This window comes from Danio rerio, chromosome 9 (genome assembly GCF_052040795.2).
Source record: "Danio rerio strain M-AB ecotype USA chromosome 9, GRCz13ab, whole genome shotgun sequence".
NCBI classification, from domain to species: domain Eukaryota; kingdom Metazoa; phylum Chordata; class Actinopteri; order Cypriniformes; family Danionidae; genus Danio; species Danio rerio.
Genome location: NC_141029.1, coordinates 44,734,620 through 44,755,662, shown reverse-complemented (window position 1 = coordinate 44,755,662; position 21,043 = coordinate 44,734,620). Strand labels below are relative to the sequence as shown.

At 35.5% G+C, this 21,043-nt stretch overlaps 1 protein-coding gene and 1 long non-coding RNA gene across 51 annotated transcripts in view; both read left to right on the top strand.

The window, feature by feature from the left end:
* Nucleotides 1-1,450: 1,450 nt before the first annotated feature.
* LOC141376192 (uncharacterized) lies at nucleotides 1,451-11,533 on the top strand. Its single transcript, XR_015499820.1, has 3 exons — nucleotides 1,451-1,520; nucleotides 10,207-10,319; nucleotides 10,724-11,533. It is a non-coding gene; the product is annotated as an uncharacterized LOC141376192 (long non-coding RNA).
* Nucleotides 11,534-16,611: 5,078 nt separating this feature from the next.
* ttn.1 (titin, tandem duplicate 1) overlaps nucleotides 16,612-21,043 on the top strand; it is a 140,935-nt gene continuing 136,503 nt past the window's right edge. For all 50 annotated transcript variants that reach the window (XM_087268374.1, XM_087268372.1, XM_087268366.1 and 47 more), the window contains exons 1-7: nucleotides 16,612-16,835; nucleotides 18,711-18,814; nucleotides 18,988-19,191; nucleotides 19,277-19,564; nucleotides 19,671-19,759; nucleotides 19,840-20,048; nucleotides 20,327-20,573. Coding sequence is in view for 14 of the 50 variants with exons in the window: in XM_087268372.1 (XP_087124498.1) it covers nucleotides 18,724-18,814; nucleotides 18,988-19,191; nucleotides 19,277-19,564; nucleotides 19,671-19,759; nucleotides 19,840-20,048; nucleotides 20,327-20,573 (1,128 nt within the window). In the remaining 36 variants the exon portion in view is untranslated. The remainder of the gene's footprint in view (nucleotides 16,836-18,710; nucleotides 18,815-18,987; nucleotides 19,192-19,276; nucleotides 19,565-19,670; nucleotides 19,760-19,839; nucleotides 20,049-20,326; nucleotides 20,574-21,043) is intronic.

The following is a 21,043-nucleotide window of genomic DNA, read 5'->3' as shown; positions in this document are numbered from 1 at the left end:
GACAAGTCTAAAATGGCTTGTTATAAAGAGCCGACCCCGCAACCATACGGGACTAAGGCCAAAGAAAAGGAAGAAGATTGTTTGTCCTCACAATGAAATTGGTTAGAAAGAGTGTTTACAGGTCTGGTAATCCTGCCACAAACTTACTTCACCTCCAATTTTTGCACAGAGCTGATCTCCTTTTGTTGCACATCAGGATTTGTCAAGATTTAAGTAAGTAAAATTCTTTACATTTTGTGTGTGTTTATTACAATGTTTCGAACATGGTATTGGTAAATTGGGTAAGCTAAAACTGTCTGTAGTGTTTGTGAATGAGTGTGTATGGATTTTTTTTTCAGTAATGGGTTGCAGCTGGAAGGGCATCTGCTGCGTAAAACATTTACTGGATAAGTTGGCGGTTCATTCTGCTGTGGCGACCCCAGATTAATAAAGAGACTAAGCTGAAAAGAAAATGAATGAATGAATGTAATTCTGCAACGTTGGGTCAGAGTGGTAGCCTGCTGCATTGTTCAGGAACCGTGTGAATAGTCTTGAATGTAAACCTGTTAGTGCTCTGGGGATATGCATGTGTCCCTTTTAATATGATAAGTAGAGACCATAATAGGCCATTTAGACAGTATTGTTTGAATGTAGTGGAATTTTGATCAGCATTTGTATTGAAATTATCTGCTAAATGTAAATCTACTACAATACAAATAGGCTATTATGTGTTATTCACATATTTAATAAAACTTTCCCAAACTCTTTCAGTTTCAGAATGCCATCGGTGCAGAAAGGCCATCTATGCAGTGTGCAGGATGTGATTTCTACAGTTCAAAATGGACAAAGGGATTTTGAAATGGATGAAAGCGACTCGGAGAAAAAAGATGCAGGTGAAATAAACATATAAAACCACCAACCCATTGACTGCTCTGCCAATGATAATATGGACATCAAGCCCCAACCAAATAAACACACCATGCCACATGAAATGTTTTGCTGGTTGAAAAGAAGTTTTTCAGTCTCAATACTCATTTTTCTTGTGCAGAAATCGCCAATGTTGCCACCTCCCTCACCCCACTGGAGTATTACCAAAATGTAAAATAATAATAATAATAATAATAATAATAATAATAATAATAAATCTTTAATTCCTACATCAGAGGCCTCCTAAAACAATATCTAAGAGGTAAATTTTTTTTTCTTACAGCGATAAAATGTAAAATATAAGTTGAAATATACATAGAAAATAATTTGCTCATATCATTTTACAGGCCTATATTTGAGGCACACATACAGCATATTTAGCAAATATATTCGTTTACTCTGCTATTGTGCAGAAAGGTTTTAGACAAAACATTAAAAAATAAGTTAACTATGCTCATATTTAACAAAAGGGCATTGTAATGGTGCTTTTGACCACCGGAGCAACTGATTACCTTTACCAACAGAGGGCGCTGCGAGATTGATTACTTGGCCGCGTGGGGCGCACAGCTGCACGTGTAGAATTGCAAGGCAAGCTATGATACGCCGGTATCAAGGTAGGCGTAAACAAACTAAGTAATCTTCTATTCTGCAGAATTGTTGTTCTCTGAGTACAATATAACAGGTCTAGAAAACGATGTGGGATTATTTGCGCATAAAAACGTTTGTAAAACACTCTTCATGTGTTCTAGAAATGAGGGATACTACTTAAGCCTTAAGGTGTACTTGGATCACGTGAGGCACCTCACAGCTGTGACAGCCAATCACATACACCAATGCCCTTTGAACCAGGTAGCTTTAGTCGATAATGCTTTTTCGTTTGCAAACTCACATTAACAACTAGGCCTACGCTTTCAGCAATATATTTTTGTAAATAAAATTACTTTAATCTGATACTTTATACCCCAATCGGCTTAATACTTTTTGGGGAGGGACACCCACTGTGAATAAAGACAGAAATCTTTATCAATCTGTGTTCTCTGTAAAGCAAGCCACACTGGAATGATTTACCAGTTAGCTTAAAATCAGAAAGTAATATAAATATTTTTGGTAGCGTCCTTGAAAAGTGGTTAAAAACATAACAGCAGTGTTAGTCTACTGTTGGTTGGTTGGATCATGTCGCCTTTGCTTTTGCCTTCAGTAATTTTATGTAACGTTAAAGAATTGTAAGGTTGTGTTTTTATTTTATTTCATATTTGTCAATTTTTAACCTCCTGTGGACAGGTGTTGAGAATTAGCAAGTTTGCTAAAACACTTAAACAAATGCATTTGGTTGTCCAGTGTAATTGTGATGTCCATGTCAAAAAATAAATAAAAATACTGAAAATACTTAAATCCAGTGTTATCGTATGTTCCCATCTTTAATGTTATTAAGTTGTTCTTTTGATAGTGGTTTTACCCGATTGTTATTTGAAAACTCATAGCTTTTTACTAAAAATGCACTCATAATATCTTTATTAAATCTTTGGGAATATTAGTTGCACGCATAGAGATCAAAGTTGGACAAAAATAGGTTAACATTTATTTTTAAGTAATATATATATATATATATATATATATATATATATATATATATATATATATATATATATATATATATATATATATATATATATATATATATATAAAACAGCATTTTCAAAATTACTACAAAATACAGCAGCCAAACATGTATCAAAATACTTTACCAAGGCGAACATGGTTTTTCTGCACAAACCTATTCAATCAACCCCTTTCCCATTAAACTGATAGCAACAGCTTTTCTCTGATCAAGCTTCTCTGCCACCTTGTTCACCTCTACTCCTGTACGCACATATTGGGACAGTGTGTGTAATTTTCAGTGCTTTTCAATTGCTTTACAATGAGAAACTCATATTCTAATCATTTGTCTTTACTTACTAGAATGTGTTGGAATGCTAAAGAGTATCAACCATTCAGCTGGAGCAAATGTTTATTATTAAACAATATTATTGCACTTCAAATCTGTATGAACTTTGTGAACGAAACAAATTATGTCTTCCAGCCATTGCTTAAAGATAATAAAGTTCGCCTTGATAAAGAGCATGTTGTTTTCTTGGTGGTAATAGTTTGTTTCATACACTTTTAGTAAATACTGTATTCGAAGACCTACTTAAAAATAATAAGTAATAAGTATATAAAAAAATAAGTAAATAATGTTTAATAGAAATTACAATTTTTCCTCAATTGCTAAAACACTAAACTCTATTGTCTGAACCAAATGCTCAGTTGCCTGAACCCACTAATTGAATCAATCTCTCTTGGCAAAACCATAAGCACTTTTCACCTGTTTAGACACAACTTGCCAACATGTTGTGATGCACCAAGGCCGCATATTGGTGAGCACAGTTGACAAAAGTCAAACACAATTAAAGCACATGTGTCACCACTTGAACACAACAACTCAAATCTGATCACACTTGTGGTTTGTTGTTGTGAGGGAACATATACAGTAAGCAGGTTCAGAGAGCACTGGTTTGTGAGGCCTTGCACTCTCAGAAATAAAGGTACACAATCTTTCACTGGGTTGGTACCTTTTCGAAAGGTACAAATTTGTACCTAAAAGGTCCATATTAATACCTCAAGTGTATATATTAGTACCTGAAAAGTACAAAAGTGTTCCCCTTAAAATTTGTAGGTACTAATATGTATTTTTGATGTACCAATATAGACCCTTTAAGTACAAATGTGTACCTTTTGAAAAGGTACCACCCCAGCAACAGAGTGCGTATTTTTATTTCTCAGAATGTACATTGGATAGAAATCTGAGAGGAAGAGTTTTTGTGAGAGGTGATCAGCGAAGACAGTACAGTAATATCTGATGAAATCAGAGCTACTGTGATTGATCATGTTCTTGTCCATGATATTTTTGTACTTTATTTTTACATGGGCTTACTGTACACAAGTGGCAAAAACATAAGATTTGTGTTTGTTTTTGTAAATGCACAAGATTTTGGATTTGTCTTTTTGTACAAGTGCAAAATGCACAGCTTTTCTGCATTTAGCCTACAGTGAACAATAAGAGTTTTGTTTCTCCAGCTTCATGTCCTGAGCTTTCTGTTTATTTATATATTTCTATTCTATTTTTCTACGTAGTGTTTAGTGACTGTTCAGTAGTATTTTTAATTTTGATTGACTCAGGGCACAGTTCTGTTTTGACCACAGACTGAACTGTTTTGAGGTTTTGCAAGAAGAGTCAGAGGTTTTGTAAATGTAGCTTGAAAATTGGGTTTTGGGTTTACAGTTTAGAGGAAAGGAGAGCAGAAAGAAATGTGGCTTAGTAACTGTAATATTAGGTAGACCAATAGCAATAGATTTTCAGTCAGAACAGATTTGTGGGCCATTGGTGCTGTTACTTTATATTACCACTAGATGACGCACTATTTTACAGTTTTTCTCAGTCACTTTGGTGCATTTTTCACAACACTATTTACATTTGCACAACAGTTAATGCATTTCTCGAAACAATTAGTGCAAACTGCAAAACCTGATAACCCGCAAAAGTTCAAAAAAGTTCATTCCCCAAAAGCAAGTATTGATGTCAATGTCAGTGTCATCAGGATGAAAACTCCTGACACCATTGTTTATGAACAAGATAGTCATATGGTCATGTTTTCATTATGGCAGTTTACTCTGTACATTTTTTCTAATGTAAAAAAAAGTCTTTATAATTATATATTTTTTTAATTTTGGTGACACTTCCTGAAAATGCTCAAGACAGTACTATATTTGCACAGCGGTTTAAAAACTACAGTAAAGTTAGGCATCACTGCATTTCGTGAGGTATCTGAGTACAAGACACTGAATATGTATGTTCCACATTTTTACTGCAGATGCTCTTTGCAATTCTATTTATTCACAGCATTGTGCAAAACAATAAACACACCCTTATTCACAACAATACATTACACATAAACCTCGTTTAGGCAGAGCTGTGCACAACTGTTAACAATATTGCAGTACATATTGGAACTGAACCTACAACATACACAGGTCTGTAAATCATTCATGAAATTGTTCAATTTACAAGACATTTACAGGAAAAAAAAAAGATTAAAAATCTTTATAAAATTATCTTGGCAGATTTTGACAACTAGTTCAACACTTTTGTATGTAATGACTCAAGTAATGAAATGAGGACTATTAGTTTTATATGGATTGACTATTCTGCATTCACAAGTGTAGTTAATTTTGGCTGACATGACATAAGCAAATGCAAATAGCAAAACTGCTACTATGATGAGCACAGAAGCCTGATTGTTTTGAGAAAAGCATGAACTGTTGTGCAAATGTAAATAGTCCTGTAAGAAATGCACCAAAGCCACTGAGAAAAACTGTAATATACAGCCATACTCTCAAGTCAACCAACTTTTTTTAAAATTAAAAAAGCAGACCATACAGTAGAGCTAATAATAATAATAATAATAATAATAATGATAATAATGCTAGAAATAAAAGATAATTAAATATTATAGTGGTAAATAATAATAATATTTATATTATTACAGTTTTTCTTGATTGCATTGATGCAGCCGTCAACTGAAATTCCACATTTTCAGAACAGTTAAAAGACAGGCCTGAACAGCGGCACTCATGGTCAAAATGACACATTTTGCTGGCAAAATGCACATAACATGTCAAAACATTTAAAATATGCAATAAAAGCTAGTTTTACCTTTAAACAACACAACTTGCAAACAAGTATATGAGCTCTTTCAATTAATCATCACACAATGGACTACAAAATACAAAATCTGAACCGTGTGAATCAGTGCACCATTGCTTACCATTGTAGTCTACTGCCAATGTCATTTGTTGTCTTTCTATTTGGGCTGTCAAATTTGTCTTTTTTGCAAAGAATTGGATCCAAAATAAGAAATGCTTTGATTAAATTTATATTAAATTCATTACATTTTTCAAACTGTGGCTGAAAACTGAACTACTGTAAAGGAAAAAAAAAACAGACAAAAGTAATAAAATACTGTAAATATTAGAGAAAACACATGTAAACCAATATACAGTCAAATTTATTGGGAGTAAAGGACATAGCTAATGACCTCCTCCATCCATGCTGGCACAGAACAACACAGACCTTTCACCATTTTTAATGTTTGCAGACTGATTAATAACTGAAGATTTGTGTGAAGGAGTGTCAAACTGGTGCTTCGGGGAATTCATACTGATCTTGGTAGTTTCTAATGGTTAGTAATAAATGGTTTCTATTTGGTTACCACAGATAAAACAATGGAGTTTGGACTGCTTGAATGACATCCGTGTTAACTGTTTTGAAAAATGGTGGGGAAAATGTGAATCTAATGAGAAAGGGTTTACTCATTTGCAAGACCTGCCTTCTGCTCTGCTGGGATAGTGATAATGAAAATGAAGTGGAACCTAGTTTCTTTAACCAGGTCAAAGCAAACAAGAATAACTGTAATGGTGCTAAGGCCTTAATAATAATAGTTAATTTTTTAATTGAAATAACATGTCTCATATGTTTGTGGAAACAGTGTTTTTACTTTTCAGGATAATTTTATCATTAGAAGGTCCAAAATAACAGCATTCATTGATTTGCATTACTGTTTTTGTTTTTTTATTAAGCAGCAAATCTGCCTAAAAGAAAGACAACTTCATGCATCAAACATCACACTGAAAGCTGGAACAATGATGATGAGTCTATAAGAATACATGATATGGTAAAAGAATTTGAAGTCTTAGCAACTTTTATATTTTTAGAAATATATTGCACAGTTTGTATCATATTTTGATCTAATAATGCAGACTCATGAGCAGAGCAGATACCTGTTATAAACTTGCAGCTTTTGGAAGTGTATGTCTAGTTTACATCTGATTTTTTTTTCATGTACGCAAGGCAGAAGACAACCAGTTGATTTTCTTTTAATAGAATGTCTACTATTAAAGACATCATATTAAAAGAAATTCAACTGGTTGTCCCCAAGTTGACAGTAAAAAAACTGTAATTAAACTTCTGAAAACATTAGATTTACCACACTAAGCAAGAGAATGTGTAATGCAATGTAGTACGCATTCATTTCAAGTATTTTTTTTTTTTGATTTATTTAGATTAAATAGAAACATAGTACACAATTAAGTCAATTAAAGTAGTAGTAATGACAATGCATAAGCTTAATCTTTGTGTAACAGCTTTCTAATTTAGCAATGTGGCAGGTCTCTTGATTTACTCCTACTGGAGCTACCTTTTGAATATGCATGCATAAACATGCTGACACCCAGGAGGTGCAGTTGCTGCTGCCTGTCAGGTGATATGGCGTGCTATTTTGACAGGATGAGAAGATATTTTTTGAGAATGTTTGCTAGGAAGAAATTACATTAGACTGTTGTTTTTGCAAATGTTTTGTACACAGTGCAGAAAAGTATTTTCTTTATATGTCTTTGGTATAAAAACTCTTTTCAGTCATTAAATATAAATGCTCTAACCTTAATCACTCTGAAGTGATTGTCCACACAGCTGCCATTTATGTCAGCCTATCACCAAATGTCTTGCCCAGGTGGTAAACGCCTAATGATCTTATTTTGACAAAAAACAACAACACTACGTAGGGCCTATCCGAAGCCTTCATGTTTGTGCTATGTGTAATGAGGCACTGCAGTGGCCCCCTTTGCTCCAGAGTCCAAGACTGCAATCTTGGTGGATTTTTTGGTACACATTTAGCTCCACTATCTTTGAACACAGAGTACAAAAGTCAGCTTGTAAATGTAAATGAAGTTGCTTTGCTGTCTTTGAAAAATGCTTCTCTGTTTTGCTGAAGGAAAAAAAAAAACAAAGTTACAGTTCTAAGTTTCCCAAACTTGAATTTAGAAGGCCGCAGCTGTTCGTTGGTGACACATGAGCTCCCCTCTTGGAGACATGATACCATTGCAAACGCTTGGTGTGGGGGACAGAAATGGCTGCTGTTTAAATCACATCTTTAGACTACAGTGATGATCTACCAAAATAAACCCCTCTGCCTTAGAAGAGCAAGATCTCTCTCTCGCCGAATGGAAAACAAAACTTTCTATTTCCTCCCATTTGTTTTCAGATATTTCGTATGCATTTAAGGAAAATTAGATTTACTGAACATTTGTCCTAAAAAAAAAAAGATAAAAACTAAAGTTTCTTATAGACAAGTGTGAATAGAAGGTCTGTTTTTTAGATTTGCAAATTTTGCAGTGATACATTTTAGGCAAAGGTGTATTGTATTTAGTTGTTTGTGCTGTGAGAGACATGTCCGTTCTTTCCTCTTTAGAGAAAGTTCTTAAGAAAGTTTTCTCTTGGAATGTTAATTTGTAAAACCATGGTTCAGTTTTAGATTTTTTCGGATATGTTCAAACATGCAAAGAGAAATCATTGAGGCAAACACATTTTTTCCCACCACTGTGTGTGTATTCATGAATCTGATTGATAATGTAATATTCCACTAGTGTCATGACTGTTCCATCCTTTTCACCCTTGTTTTTTTACTCTGCCAGCCACATTGAATGGAAAGCAAAGGACTAAATACCACAGTCTGACAAATGTTGGAGAACATAATTTAATTTTGAGACTTTTTATGTAAGAACGTAGTTTGCAAATTATTAATAGGTTTATTTATAGGGATAGTGCCTATTTAATATGTTTGCATATTTTCTGAGTTTGGACTTTCAGAGTGTCAGTAGGCATCGCTTGTCATATTGCCCACCGAGAGCACACCTCTGACTCTATTTTATTTATTCATTCATTCATTTTTTTTTCAGCTTAGTCCCTTTATTAATCTGGGGTCGCCAGAGCAGAATGAACCGCCAACTTATCCAGCACATGTTTTACGCAGCTGATGCCCTTCCATCTAAACACTTATGTGTTTAGGTTATATCTAAAGGCAATATTTGTTCACAACTATTGAGACAAGTTCAAACTCGAGTCAGGATACAAAATGCAGGATTTACAGAATATATATATATATATATATATATATATATATATATATATATATATATATATATATATATATATATATATATATATATATATATATTTATTTATTCAGCTCCACTCCGAAGAGCCATAAGGTAACGTTATAATAATTGTATCTTCTGAAAATTTATCGTGTTTATTGTGAAATTTGATACAGTACTCGTGTTTTAACAAACACATGTTACAGTTAGATTGAATGGTGTTGTATCACTCAGCTCCAGTCATGTTTATGCAGAGGTTGATATTAATTCTTGGCTATGTTTTCTTTGACATTTTAGCATAAATTCAACACAATATATCTGTCTCTTTTATTAGGTAAACACATTTCCCTGCAGTAAATGTGCACACACACACACACACACACACACACACACACACACACACACACACACACACACACACACACACACACACACACACACACACATACACACACACATACATACATGCATACATTCAAGGAAGAGAGTATATGTGTGAAACAAATGTATAACCTCATGCAGGTTGTATAACTCATTTTTACCTAAGATCTTACTTTCTCTGTCTCTCTTTTTTATTATTGTGCATTAGTAATTTTTAAACAGCAAAAACAGGCAACAAAAAAATTCCAAAGATAATTGAAATTCAAATAAAAAAGTAAAAAAAAAAAAACATTCACAAGATGCCAAATACAGATTCATAATAACTTACAAAAGACAAGAGCTTTTAGATTTTTTAGAGATTTGAGAGACTTCATTAAAAGAATAAGTTTGTTGACAAAGACCTTGTATAAGTTTTTTTTTTTGAAAGTCTACATTTGTGGATAAAGAATTTACCATTTAAAATAATATAATTAACAAAATTGTTACATTTTCAAAATAAGAAATAATTTCTTTTGCATTCAATGTCATCAACATATTATTTTTAGCAGAATAATTAGAAAGTCTTTCCAAAATAATTGCACATTCTGACAATCCACAAATCAGTGACATAAGGATTCCTCAGTGTTTTTGTAAAACAAATATTCTTTCTCAGTATCTAACAAATGTATAGATTAACAAGTTGGTTGGGTTTATTTTATGTAAAATCTTTGTAAAATTAATTTCTCTTACTTTTTTAAATGCAAACTTTGCATGGTAGCAGCTATGCTTTTCTCCAGTTCATCCCCCATAATAAAGAATTCCAATAAAAATGTCCCTCTTGGCATAACTTTTATCATTAAATACTTGCCTAATGTCTTTGTCAGTAAAATGTTTTTCAAACTTTCTCTTTCTCAGATTTCACTCTCCAGAGCATGTTTACCTCACTACGGTATATGCCCAGGATGTACGTTATGGCTTTTCTTACAGTACCTAAAATATGGATTGCCGTAAAAACTCATCAATGGCAGGTAATCATTTTCTTTTCTCTCTCAATGGCAGGGAAAGGGTTCATTTTAATTTAGCTTTTAATAATTTCAGAAGAGATCAGAACTGCTGGATTTACTAGTACATGTCAGTCAATGTCTGTTTATCTACACTGAAGTTAGTGGCAGTTTAATTAGCAGAAGAATAAAGTAAATGATCTAGTTATCCAAACAGTGTTTGTTTTGAGCAACACAGTGTAGAGTTATGTGTAAAATGATTTTGTTGCTGAATTCCATTGACATTTTAAAAAGCTCTTTAAATTAAATGTTATTTTTTAGCAAGTAAACCTCTGTATTAAATGTCTGCAACCTAAGTAAACATTATTTTATTGAAAAGACTATTAGTTTTGATCTTTGACAAGTGCTGCAACATGTGTTTCTTTTCTTAGGCTCAGCTCTAGCCACTGCGAGGGCTGATTTCGAGTTCTGATTCGTGTCTGTGAAGCTGCTGTGCTTGCTCCCTTTTGACTCCATATCTCTATTCATGGGATGCCTCCAGACACTAATTTTCTTTTGGAGAAAATCTGAAAGCTGTAAATTTGTCTTTAAAGTATCCAAAAACTAAATCATTTTCAGAGAAAAGATGGTGCTACTCTAGAGACACTCAACATTAATATTGGATTGGGAAAAAGTGAGCTTGTTAAATTTCTTTTAACAAGCAGAGTCAGATGACAAATCAGTCAGATGAGAATGACTATGTTTATGTTATAACCATTCCCACTTGCTTGAGTACTTATTTAATATCTTGTTAGTTATGTGTAAAAAATTACTAAAATAGTTCAATTATATATACCACTGGGGCTTCAGAGACTGACAAAACATAAATACACCATTCCTGGTAACTCACCAAATCTAAGACGTTAAACATAGGTTCTGACTCAATGTGGTCCTTAAAAATCCCATGGCACTTCTTGTAAAGAGAGGATGTGTAACCCTGGTGTCGTGGCCAAATTCCCTCCATTGGCCCTTATCGATCATGGCCTCCCAATCATCCCCCATCCATGGAATTGGCTCTATCACTGTTTCTCCACACGCCCTATAGCTGGTGTTTGGTGAGCACACTGGCGCCGTTGTCCTGTGACTGCCTTCGCATCATCCAAGTGGATGCTGCACACTGGTGGTGGTGAAGAGAAACGATGATTGTGAAGCGCTTTGGGTGTTTGGCCATACACAATAAATGCACTATATAAATACACACATTACATTCACAATGAAAACGTTTGAACTATGGCAACACTTAAAAACATACTGTGGCATGAAAAAAATATGCAGTTTTTTTTTTTTTTTTAGGAACCCAGTTTGAGGTTCATATCCTTATTCTTGATGTCTCTCTGTGTTAAATGTGTTGATAGAGCTACACCGTAAAAGTAAGTTTTCTTGTTCACTGTTTTGTTGTTTTGTTTTGGACAGTCTTTCCTTTTGCCTGTGGACATTAAACTGTAATTTACTCAAAGGTCTAACTGAGGATGTAATGGTCCATTATAAACTGATTATTCTCATCCAGAGCTGAATTGTAGCCCAACATGCTGCAATTTAAGAAAACACATACAATAGGATATATGCCGAGCTAGTGCTGTTTCCATGCTGATACACTTCCGGTGACCTGTTATTGTGAACTTTTTTCCATTTAATACGGTTCCTTATACAGCATCGATGTTGTAATGTCATTAAAATACATTCAGTTAAATAAACTTTCGCATTTATTTGGTTGCTCAAGGGTAAAACGAGACAAAAAGCTGTTTACTCGCACGCGCCCGTCAGAATCGGCAGGCTAACGCAGAAGCTCCATTGAATATACTGGGGTAAAATAAATGCTCATATTATGAGGATATGGCGGGGGAAATGTAATTTAATGCAGTGCTTCTTGTACAATCTGAGACACTTTAAATCAGATATCACTCAGCTAGTGGAGATCGCTGATTTTTAAAGAAAACAGACCTTAAACGCACCGGATTTTGCATTGGCATTCAATTCGCCGGAATCGCTTAACCCAGGTCACTGGCAAATTAAAAGTCCTATTAGCATGCTTCGGTATATACCCCATTACAAAAAATGACTGCAAAGGAAAGAATAATCTGTTTAATAATCTTAATCTGTTTGACAGCACGTGTTGCAAAGTCTCACAAAGCAAACACATTTTAAAAAAACGCCCTACATTTTCTCACAATGCAAACAAATTAATAATATGCGCTGCATTTTCTTACAACGCAAACAAATAATGAAAACGCATGCAAATTCTCCCAATTCTTTTAAATAACACAGAACAAGAGGACCCTAAAATGTGACATACCTGGCTATTTAGGTTATGGTTATTTCGGCTAATGAAATACAAAAGACAAAGGAATCAGGAGGTTAAAATAAACACACAAAAAACTCGCCTTTCAAACATCACCTACAACTTCACTGAGCAATAGTCATGGCACAGCAGCATCTGTCACATTTTAGGGTCCTCTTGAAACATTTCTGTTGTGTTCTGTTCTTTTTGAAATTTGCGTTGCGACATAATGCAGTGTGGTCTATTCATTTGTTTGTGTTGTGGGAAAATGCAGCATGTTTTTAATGTGCTTGCGTTATGAGGATTTGCTGTACATATACTGTCAAACGGATGACGATCTTTTCTCAATTTACTGACGTTTTTTGTAATTGCTTGTGTTTTCTTAAATTGCAGCATGTTAAGCTCCCTCAGCCACTGTAGAACTGTCTATCAGTTATTTTAATTTTAATAAACATTTCACTTCTTTGGTGTAAATAAATTTTCTAAGACACACAATTATTACTAATACAATTATTTTCCTTTCTGCAATCAATTACTCTCATTTTGAGTAATAATCTTTCATGCTTCTTTGTTACCCTTTAATCACAAGTAGATGTTTTAATCTGTCCTTATTTTCCACTTTTGATCATGTTTATTTAAAAGAAGGACTATGGTTTGGTATCTTTCAATGAAATGGGTACATTTCCCAAAATAGCATTTACACCGTGTTCTAAGAATATGCATTTTTATATATTTAAAACAAATATTTTAGGACATCAAAGAAAACCAGAATGTCTTGAAAGAGTGTCTTTCTTTGAATAAAAACATTAATTTTAGGCAAGGCATCAGGATAAATGTAATAAGGGAAAATACAAACACTTGTTTCGAAATCGTGCTGAAATTTTACTGAAATCGAACCCCTGCATTTTTAAGAATAAAGTGACTGAAAAAAGTCTGCACTCTCAAAAATCGATGTATATATTTTTTTGTAAATTGCTTATATCACTGCATCATGCTGGTGTCTTTTTGAATTTAGGAGTGTGCAAACTTTTTTAGTCACTTTATTCCTTTGATTATTTCGGTCACAACGTACCTATTGGATTGTTTTGAAAGATCTCTGAGGCCAGTTCTTCTAGTTCTTTTTTTTTTTTTTAAATCTGATCTGTAGACAAAGAAAATTTTAATTACAGCTGTAAATTTAGGACAAAATTATTTCTTTTCACAACAATTAGGCCCAATCCCAATTCTGTTTTTGTACCCCTACCCCTTCCCCTTCCTCTTGGCCCTTAAAACTGAGTGTTAAGGTTAAGAGCTTCAAAATTTACCTCTAAGAAGTGAGACACCACTACAGCAGCTGCACAAGTTATCATATGTCATCGCGATCTCATGATTCATACGAGATCAGACGATCGTGACTACTGTAGTTTTTCCATATGTGTTATTTTTTGGTATTAATCTTGAGGAAATCATTGAAAGCACTAACATTATAGCAGGCACTGTAAAAAGATCATTATCAGCCACTAGACAGGGCATTTGAGTGTCATCGAGTGTCAGAATGTTGTGGGACTGCTATACAGGAGTTTTTATTATGAATTATAGGTCGCGAAATTTAGGAGTTTTTTAAAAGCATGACGGTAAAAACATGAAAGCGGTTATGAATATATTAAAACGTGCTTTTTTGATGTAAAAATTCTTAATGATGGCAAAAAAATACAAATTTTGTGGATCTCCTTACTTTTGGGTGCAGCTATCCTGCCTTTGTGGCTGGTGTATTCTGGGAAATTTTCATACCACTTGGTTTTGAGTGTGGTCCTGAAAAATCTCAGTTCGAAGGAGTATGTACCCCTTCCCCTTGCGCTCGATTCACACGGGGCGTCAGCGTCAACGCTTCCCACTCACTTTGAATGGGTGACGTCAGGCGTTGCCGAACTGCATTGTAGATCCGGCGGATTGACGAAAGCGTCAGCCAATCAGATCGCTGTATGCAAATACACCAGCTAGACAGTGGCCTATTGCTGACTGATTTTCATTGGCTGACGCTGCTATGACGATCGCGTCAGCCCCAACTTCAGACACGCCTTCATTCAAGCGTTGGCGCTGAAGCCCCATGTGAATGGGGCGTTAGGCCAACGCCTTCAAGCTAAAGAGAATTGGGACACCCCTAACCCTTCATATGAACACCCAAAACGAGGGGTAGGGTTAAGGGCAAGGGCTAAGGGAAAGAATTGGGATTGTGCCTTAAATGATATTCAGAGATTTTACTAAGATTGCTGATTTATTTGTTGTTGTGGTGTTGGCGATGACAAATAATTGTTTATTTAAGAGCATTTGAGCATGAAAAGAGGTAACGCAGTGGCGCAATAGGTAGTGCTGTCGCCTCACAGTGGGAAGGTTGCTGGGTCGCTGGTTCGAGCCTCGGCTGGGTCAGTTGGCGTTTCTGTGTAGAGTTTTCCTCCGGGTGCTCCGGTTTCCCCCACAGTCCAAAGACATGCGGTACAGGTGACTTGGGTAGGCTAAATTGTCTGTAGTGTAAGATTGTGTGTGTGAATGAGTGTGTGTGGATGTTTCCCAGAGATGGGTTGTGGCTGGAAGGGCATTCGCTGCGTAAAAATGTGCTGGATAAGTTGGTGGTTCATTCTGCTGTGGCGACTCCGGATTAATAAAGGGACCAAGCCGAAAAGAAAGTGAATGAATGAATGAGCATGAAGTGATACACCAGAAAAAACTGTGTGCAGCAGCTTTTGATTTTGTATTATTTGCTGCAAAACTAGGTTGAACTCTGTGGTACAATAAGGATACCTAAAAGGCAATCAAAAATCTGGTATAATTCGTATCCCTTGTATGTTTTATCCCACCATTTCCCCCCACTGATCTCTTTTCATGTCATATTTCTGGACCTTTGTGCATCATTAGTTTACCACCAAGAGCACTAGGCAGCTGTTTACCACTCTAACTAGAAAGTATGCTTTAGTTTGACCAAAATGTTGCCTTTACAAAGCTGCAAATTTGTAAAGTTCTCAACTCCTTATATGTTGTAAATTGATAGTTCTTACTGTAGTAGTTGGGTTTGGGCAATAGGTCGGATTAGGGGTGTAGAACGAGATCATGCAGAGTATATACTTTAAGTACAAATAAACAGTCAATATCTTACTAATATGACTATAATAAGCCACTATTTAATAGAAAGAATTGGTGCTAGAAATTTGACCAATTCTTCCTAGAGTAAGATTTATTATAACTATTATACTAGCCTTTAATAATTAAAGAGTAAGTTCTGAAGTCAGCTAGGATGTTAAGGAGATAAAGCAGTTACCCTCAATATCCCATCCCAGAGTAGCATTAACACTCTAAGCTAAAAACAGAACATATTTAGACATGAATACAAAAGTAAAATCATTTACAGTATAAAGAGTAGGCTAAATGGGCCTATGAGTAAAAGTACTTAAGGCTTTAGTTGCGTTAGATTTTACACCTCAAAAAGTGACCCCAAACTGTTAATTTTGCAAAAGCGTTGCACTTTTAAAAGTTGTTCTCCATTAAAACAAAGTAATGTTCTGTTCATGAAGACACTAGAAATGTGGATGATTGTACCAAATAGCAAAAATAGTCACAGTTAGCAAGCGTTCTGTAACCGGTATATCTTTCCCTTACAGTGGGGGTTGCCTTGCCCTTCCTTTGAGTGACAGGGACAGCCAGTCTCTCCTTTTGGTCATCAACAGGTTAATGCCAGCCATTAGAGTTTTCAGCATGGCATATCATTGAATGGGGCATGAGCACTGGCATTTACTTGCATGAACAATGTAAGCACAAATCAACCGTAGAAAACTCCACAGTGAGGCTAAGGGATATCAAGCTAGCATTAACTTCAGAGAGGGGGGACCACTGACAAACAGGTGTGAAGTTGCATAAAATGCATCACTTTCCCATGATGCTTTGTGCTTGGAGACCAATTGGGAGTGGCTTGGAAGTGATGATGCAGACTAGGCTCGAGGTATATAAACTAAAACAACTATGTTAGCAGTTCTGAGCAGTTGGAGCATTCCCAGCCTTGCCTCGGGTGTAGGGATTGCAAGGGAAAAGCAAAACTACACGGTGTAGACCCTGTGTAGTTTTGTTTTTTGGGTTATAACGGGGCCCAACCGTTCTCACCTTGGATTTTCTGGAAACATTTTGGATAAGAGGATTGTTGCTGAGGCGCTAGACACCTGGGCACAGTCCCATCAAGTGTAGGCAACCTTGTGATACAAGTAAGTGCCATTTCCTCTGTAAAACACAGCAGTTAAAGCAAGTCTTTCGATAAGCTACAATGATACATGCTTGCACACTTTTTTAAAGCAAAATAAAAGTGCTGTTTCTTGCAATGTGCTATGCGATTCAGGTTTTACGAGTATGATGAGATTGAGTAGTCATTCTATGTAGCTTTTGAATAAATGTTTAAAATATAAATATTGTCAAGGTTATTAAATGGTGCAATGATTTCAGAATAGCCAAGAATAGCCGGTGATAGCATTAGAGTGGTGACCCAGCAGGGCCATGATGTCTTTTTAAGGGAATGGGCAGCAGAGATATCAGTTGCACCTCCAGCTATGTGCCACATGGTGACTGTCAATCAAACAAGGGACAGATTATTTTTGGAGACTGCCATTTCTGTCATACTGAATATCAGCCTTCAAACATGATGCCATTTAGTCTGAAATGCATTTATATTGGCGTTTCTGGTCTGTTTTTGAAATTTATTGGATAAAATACGTAGACTCTGACTTCAAGTCATGCTGTGGGCAATGTGTCAATGAATGTGTCATTGAATCTATTCTCACCTGTTGGTTTCTTTTATATGCTTTATGATGGGGATGATTTATCTTTATGTCTGTATTGGTTATTTTCTGAGCTAAACCTTTTAATAAAGACAATATCGATTGTGGTGTTGTAAAATACAGCCGATTTAGTAATTTTTTACAATACATGGATATAACATTTGTTATGCACATGTGAACCTGTTTGCAATGCTGGTATGAGATTTATTAGTTCAATTTTATGTTAATTTTTTGTTCACATCACATTTTTATTAAGACTATTATGTATTTTTATGGATTTTTTTATAATTAAGTACTTGACAACATTTCAAATTTTCTCATTGCAACATTTTGGATAGATTAAACCTGAGGTTGGTTAGCGTAATTTTGTTGATTTATTAAACTAATCCAACATTTATTTGATAATTTTTCAGGTAAAGAAAAATACAATACAAATTATTTGGTTTACAACATATTTGTTGCTGAAGGCTTTAATTTAAATGACTAAATTATCTTCTTAGATATATATTTAAATTTACATTGTGTAGCAAACAAACGTGTAATAGACAAACGCAGTGACTTGAAAATGATCCAGAGTTGTTCTTATAGTAACCTCAAATTTCAGATACTTGTCTGTTTTACCTGTAATCATTTGCAAACTACCTGTGTGATGTTTTAATTCAGCTTTTAAATGTTACTATCTTGTAGTTAGTCATTTTAAATAGATTGTATCATGTTTGGAGATCAACACACAATAATGTGATGGTGAATATATCAAAATAAATTGACTTAATATAGAGGCATTTATGCAAACTATTTGATTTTAGTTTCAGTGTTAAGTTTCACTGTTATACCCTATGTCAACTATCAAAAGAAACATGAAGGTCTTATGGAGCAGATTTAAAAGTCTTATGTTCATTTGTAAGCTGTAAACAGCAAAAATCACTTTATTCTGTTCTGCCAGTGGTTTTAATAATAAAAGCAAAACATGACTTTTATCATGACTTTGTAGTTAAGTTACTTAGGAGTTTTATTCAGCCTTATCTTACACCTCACAGTTGCTGTTCACACATTTCTAACATATTCAATTGGGTGCTTGACCTGACACTCAACAGCTTTGCTGTGCAGTTCTCACAAATGACAGGCTTCTGATGGCCAGGTGCGGATGGGGGCTGGGGGTGCAAGTGATTAGTCAGTTCAGTTCTTTTATTAGCCCTCTTAGTTTGTCAAGAAACAGCCAGTATTGCTATTATATTTATATTCAATTCAGTGGGCATTAAAAAAAATCTGTCTGTAATGTGAAATTCCTAACTTGATTTTTTTTTATAGGGTGCCTTCTATCATGTCAACGCAAGCTCCAACATTTACACAGCCGCTTCAGAGCGTTGTGGCACTTGAGGGTAGTGCTGCAACGTTCGAGGCTCAAGTTAGTGGTAAGGACAGAAGAAAACAATTACAAATGCATACATTGATTTGGCTTTGTTTAGCCCTGTAAAAGATCTGCTTTGGCATTTATGAATAACTACTTGAACATTGATGATTTAGGGGCATATAAGAGCAAGCATTCAGCAATAAAACACGCACCTAAAATTTGGTTTTCCCACAGGTAATCCAGTTCCAGAGGTGAGCTGGTTTCGTGATGGCCAGGTTCTTACTGCTGCCGCTCTGCCCGGCGCTCAGATCTCGTTCAGCGATGGCCGCGCTGTTCTGATGATCCCCGCCGTGACAGCCGCACACAGTGGAAGATTTTCTGTCAGAGCCACCAATGGTGCTGGACAAGCCACTAGCACTGCTGAACTGCTGGCTACAGGTAAGCAGCCGTTTAATAAAGTAAATCTGTGTACTTTTCTGCCAGTTTCTATCATGCAAACGCTATTTCTTTGCTTGCCTCACAGCGGAAACTGCTCCACCAAACTTCATTCAGAGACTTCAGAGTGTAACTGTTACACAAGGGAGCCAAGTGAGATTGGATGTTCGAGTTACAGGAATCCCTACACCTGTGGTGAAGTTCTACAGAGAGGGAGCCGAGATTCAGAGCTCCGCTGACTTTCAGATTGTTCAAGATGGAGACCTTTACAGTTTGTTGATTGCTGAGGCCTTTCCAGAGGATTCTGGAACCTATTCTGTCAGTGCTTCTAACAGCAGCGGACGCACTACCTCTAACGCTGAACTTCTGGTTCAAGGTTTGATTTGGTTTCACCCAAATTTCACTTGTCATTTTATAATAAAGTTCATAATATAAACATATTCAATTTCTATATGTTTATTGTTACTTTCTTTTCATTTCAGGTGAGGAAGTTGCAGTGCCTGCAAAGAAGACTAAGACTTTTGTTTCAACTTCTGAAATTTCACAGACTCGCCAGGCTAGGGTTGAAAAGGTAGTCAACATCCACACACAATTACACTTGAAACTGACAGCCAAAGACCATGGTTACTTAGTTTAATGTGTTCTTCACAGAGAGTGGAGGCCTCCTTTGAGTCCACAACCTCAATGGAAATGCTGATAGAGGATGGTGATTTGGCTCATAAGGCACCACCTCGTGTGCCTCCAAAGCCAACCTCCAAGTCCCCAACTCCACCAATAGGAGTGTCAAAGGTCGCAGCTCCACGCCATCAGTCACCCTCTCCTGTGAGGCCTGTTAAAGCTCCTGCTCACACACCTCACAGGTGAAGTATATTTTTCATTGTGAATACAATTTATTAGTTGATACCTTAAGCTACCAAGACTTGCACGAGTGCACATTTTGCAAATAAGAAAAAGTATTGATAATGGAGAGTAATATCTTTCTTATTGAAAGTATAAGTACAAAGAGGATGTATTGAACCTCTTTTCCAAGGATCCGGTGTTTATACTAACTTTAAAAACTATAAACTTTAAAAACTATACTGTTTGTATTTTTTTATGTAGGATTGTCCCCATTTAATTTTCTATTGTTTATATTTAGGCCTGCTTCCCCTTCAAGACTGTCTGTGTCTCCTATCAGACCAGTGAAGTCTCCAGTGGCTACATACAAACAAGCAGCCCAGGGTGCAGAAGTTCCTCCTCCATGGAAGCAGGAGGGTTATGTTGGAGAGTCCAGCTATACCAGCATGACTACTGAAAGCTCTTATGTCCAGTCCTCCTCTACATTTGTTCACAAGGAACAGCAGTGGGAAGGTCATTTGCAGCAACAACCCAACGGAGTCAAAGAAGTAGGTCTATTTTTGCTACTATGACCTCTAGTGGGTAGAAAGTTGCATTTTGTCTTTGTGATAATTTTCCAACAAATAATAATTACTTGCATTTTAAAGTTAATGAATAATCAAATATAGTAATTTCAGATCAAATTATATGTTTTCTACTGAAAAAAGAGCCTTACTGAAAGGAGACCACATACACACATATACAGTTGACATCAGAATTATTAGCCCCCCAGAATTATTAGCGCCCCTGTTTATTTTTTCCCCAATTTCTGTTTTACGGAGAGCAGATTTTTTCAACACATTTCTAAACATAATAGTTTAATTACTCATTTCTAATAACTGATTTATTTTATCTTTGCCATGATTACAGTAAATAATATTTTACTAGATATTTTTCAAGACACTTCTATACAGCTTAAAGTGACATTTAAAGGCTTAACTATGTTCGTTAGGTTAACTAGGCAGTTTAGGGTAATTAG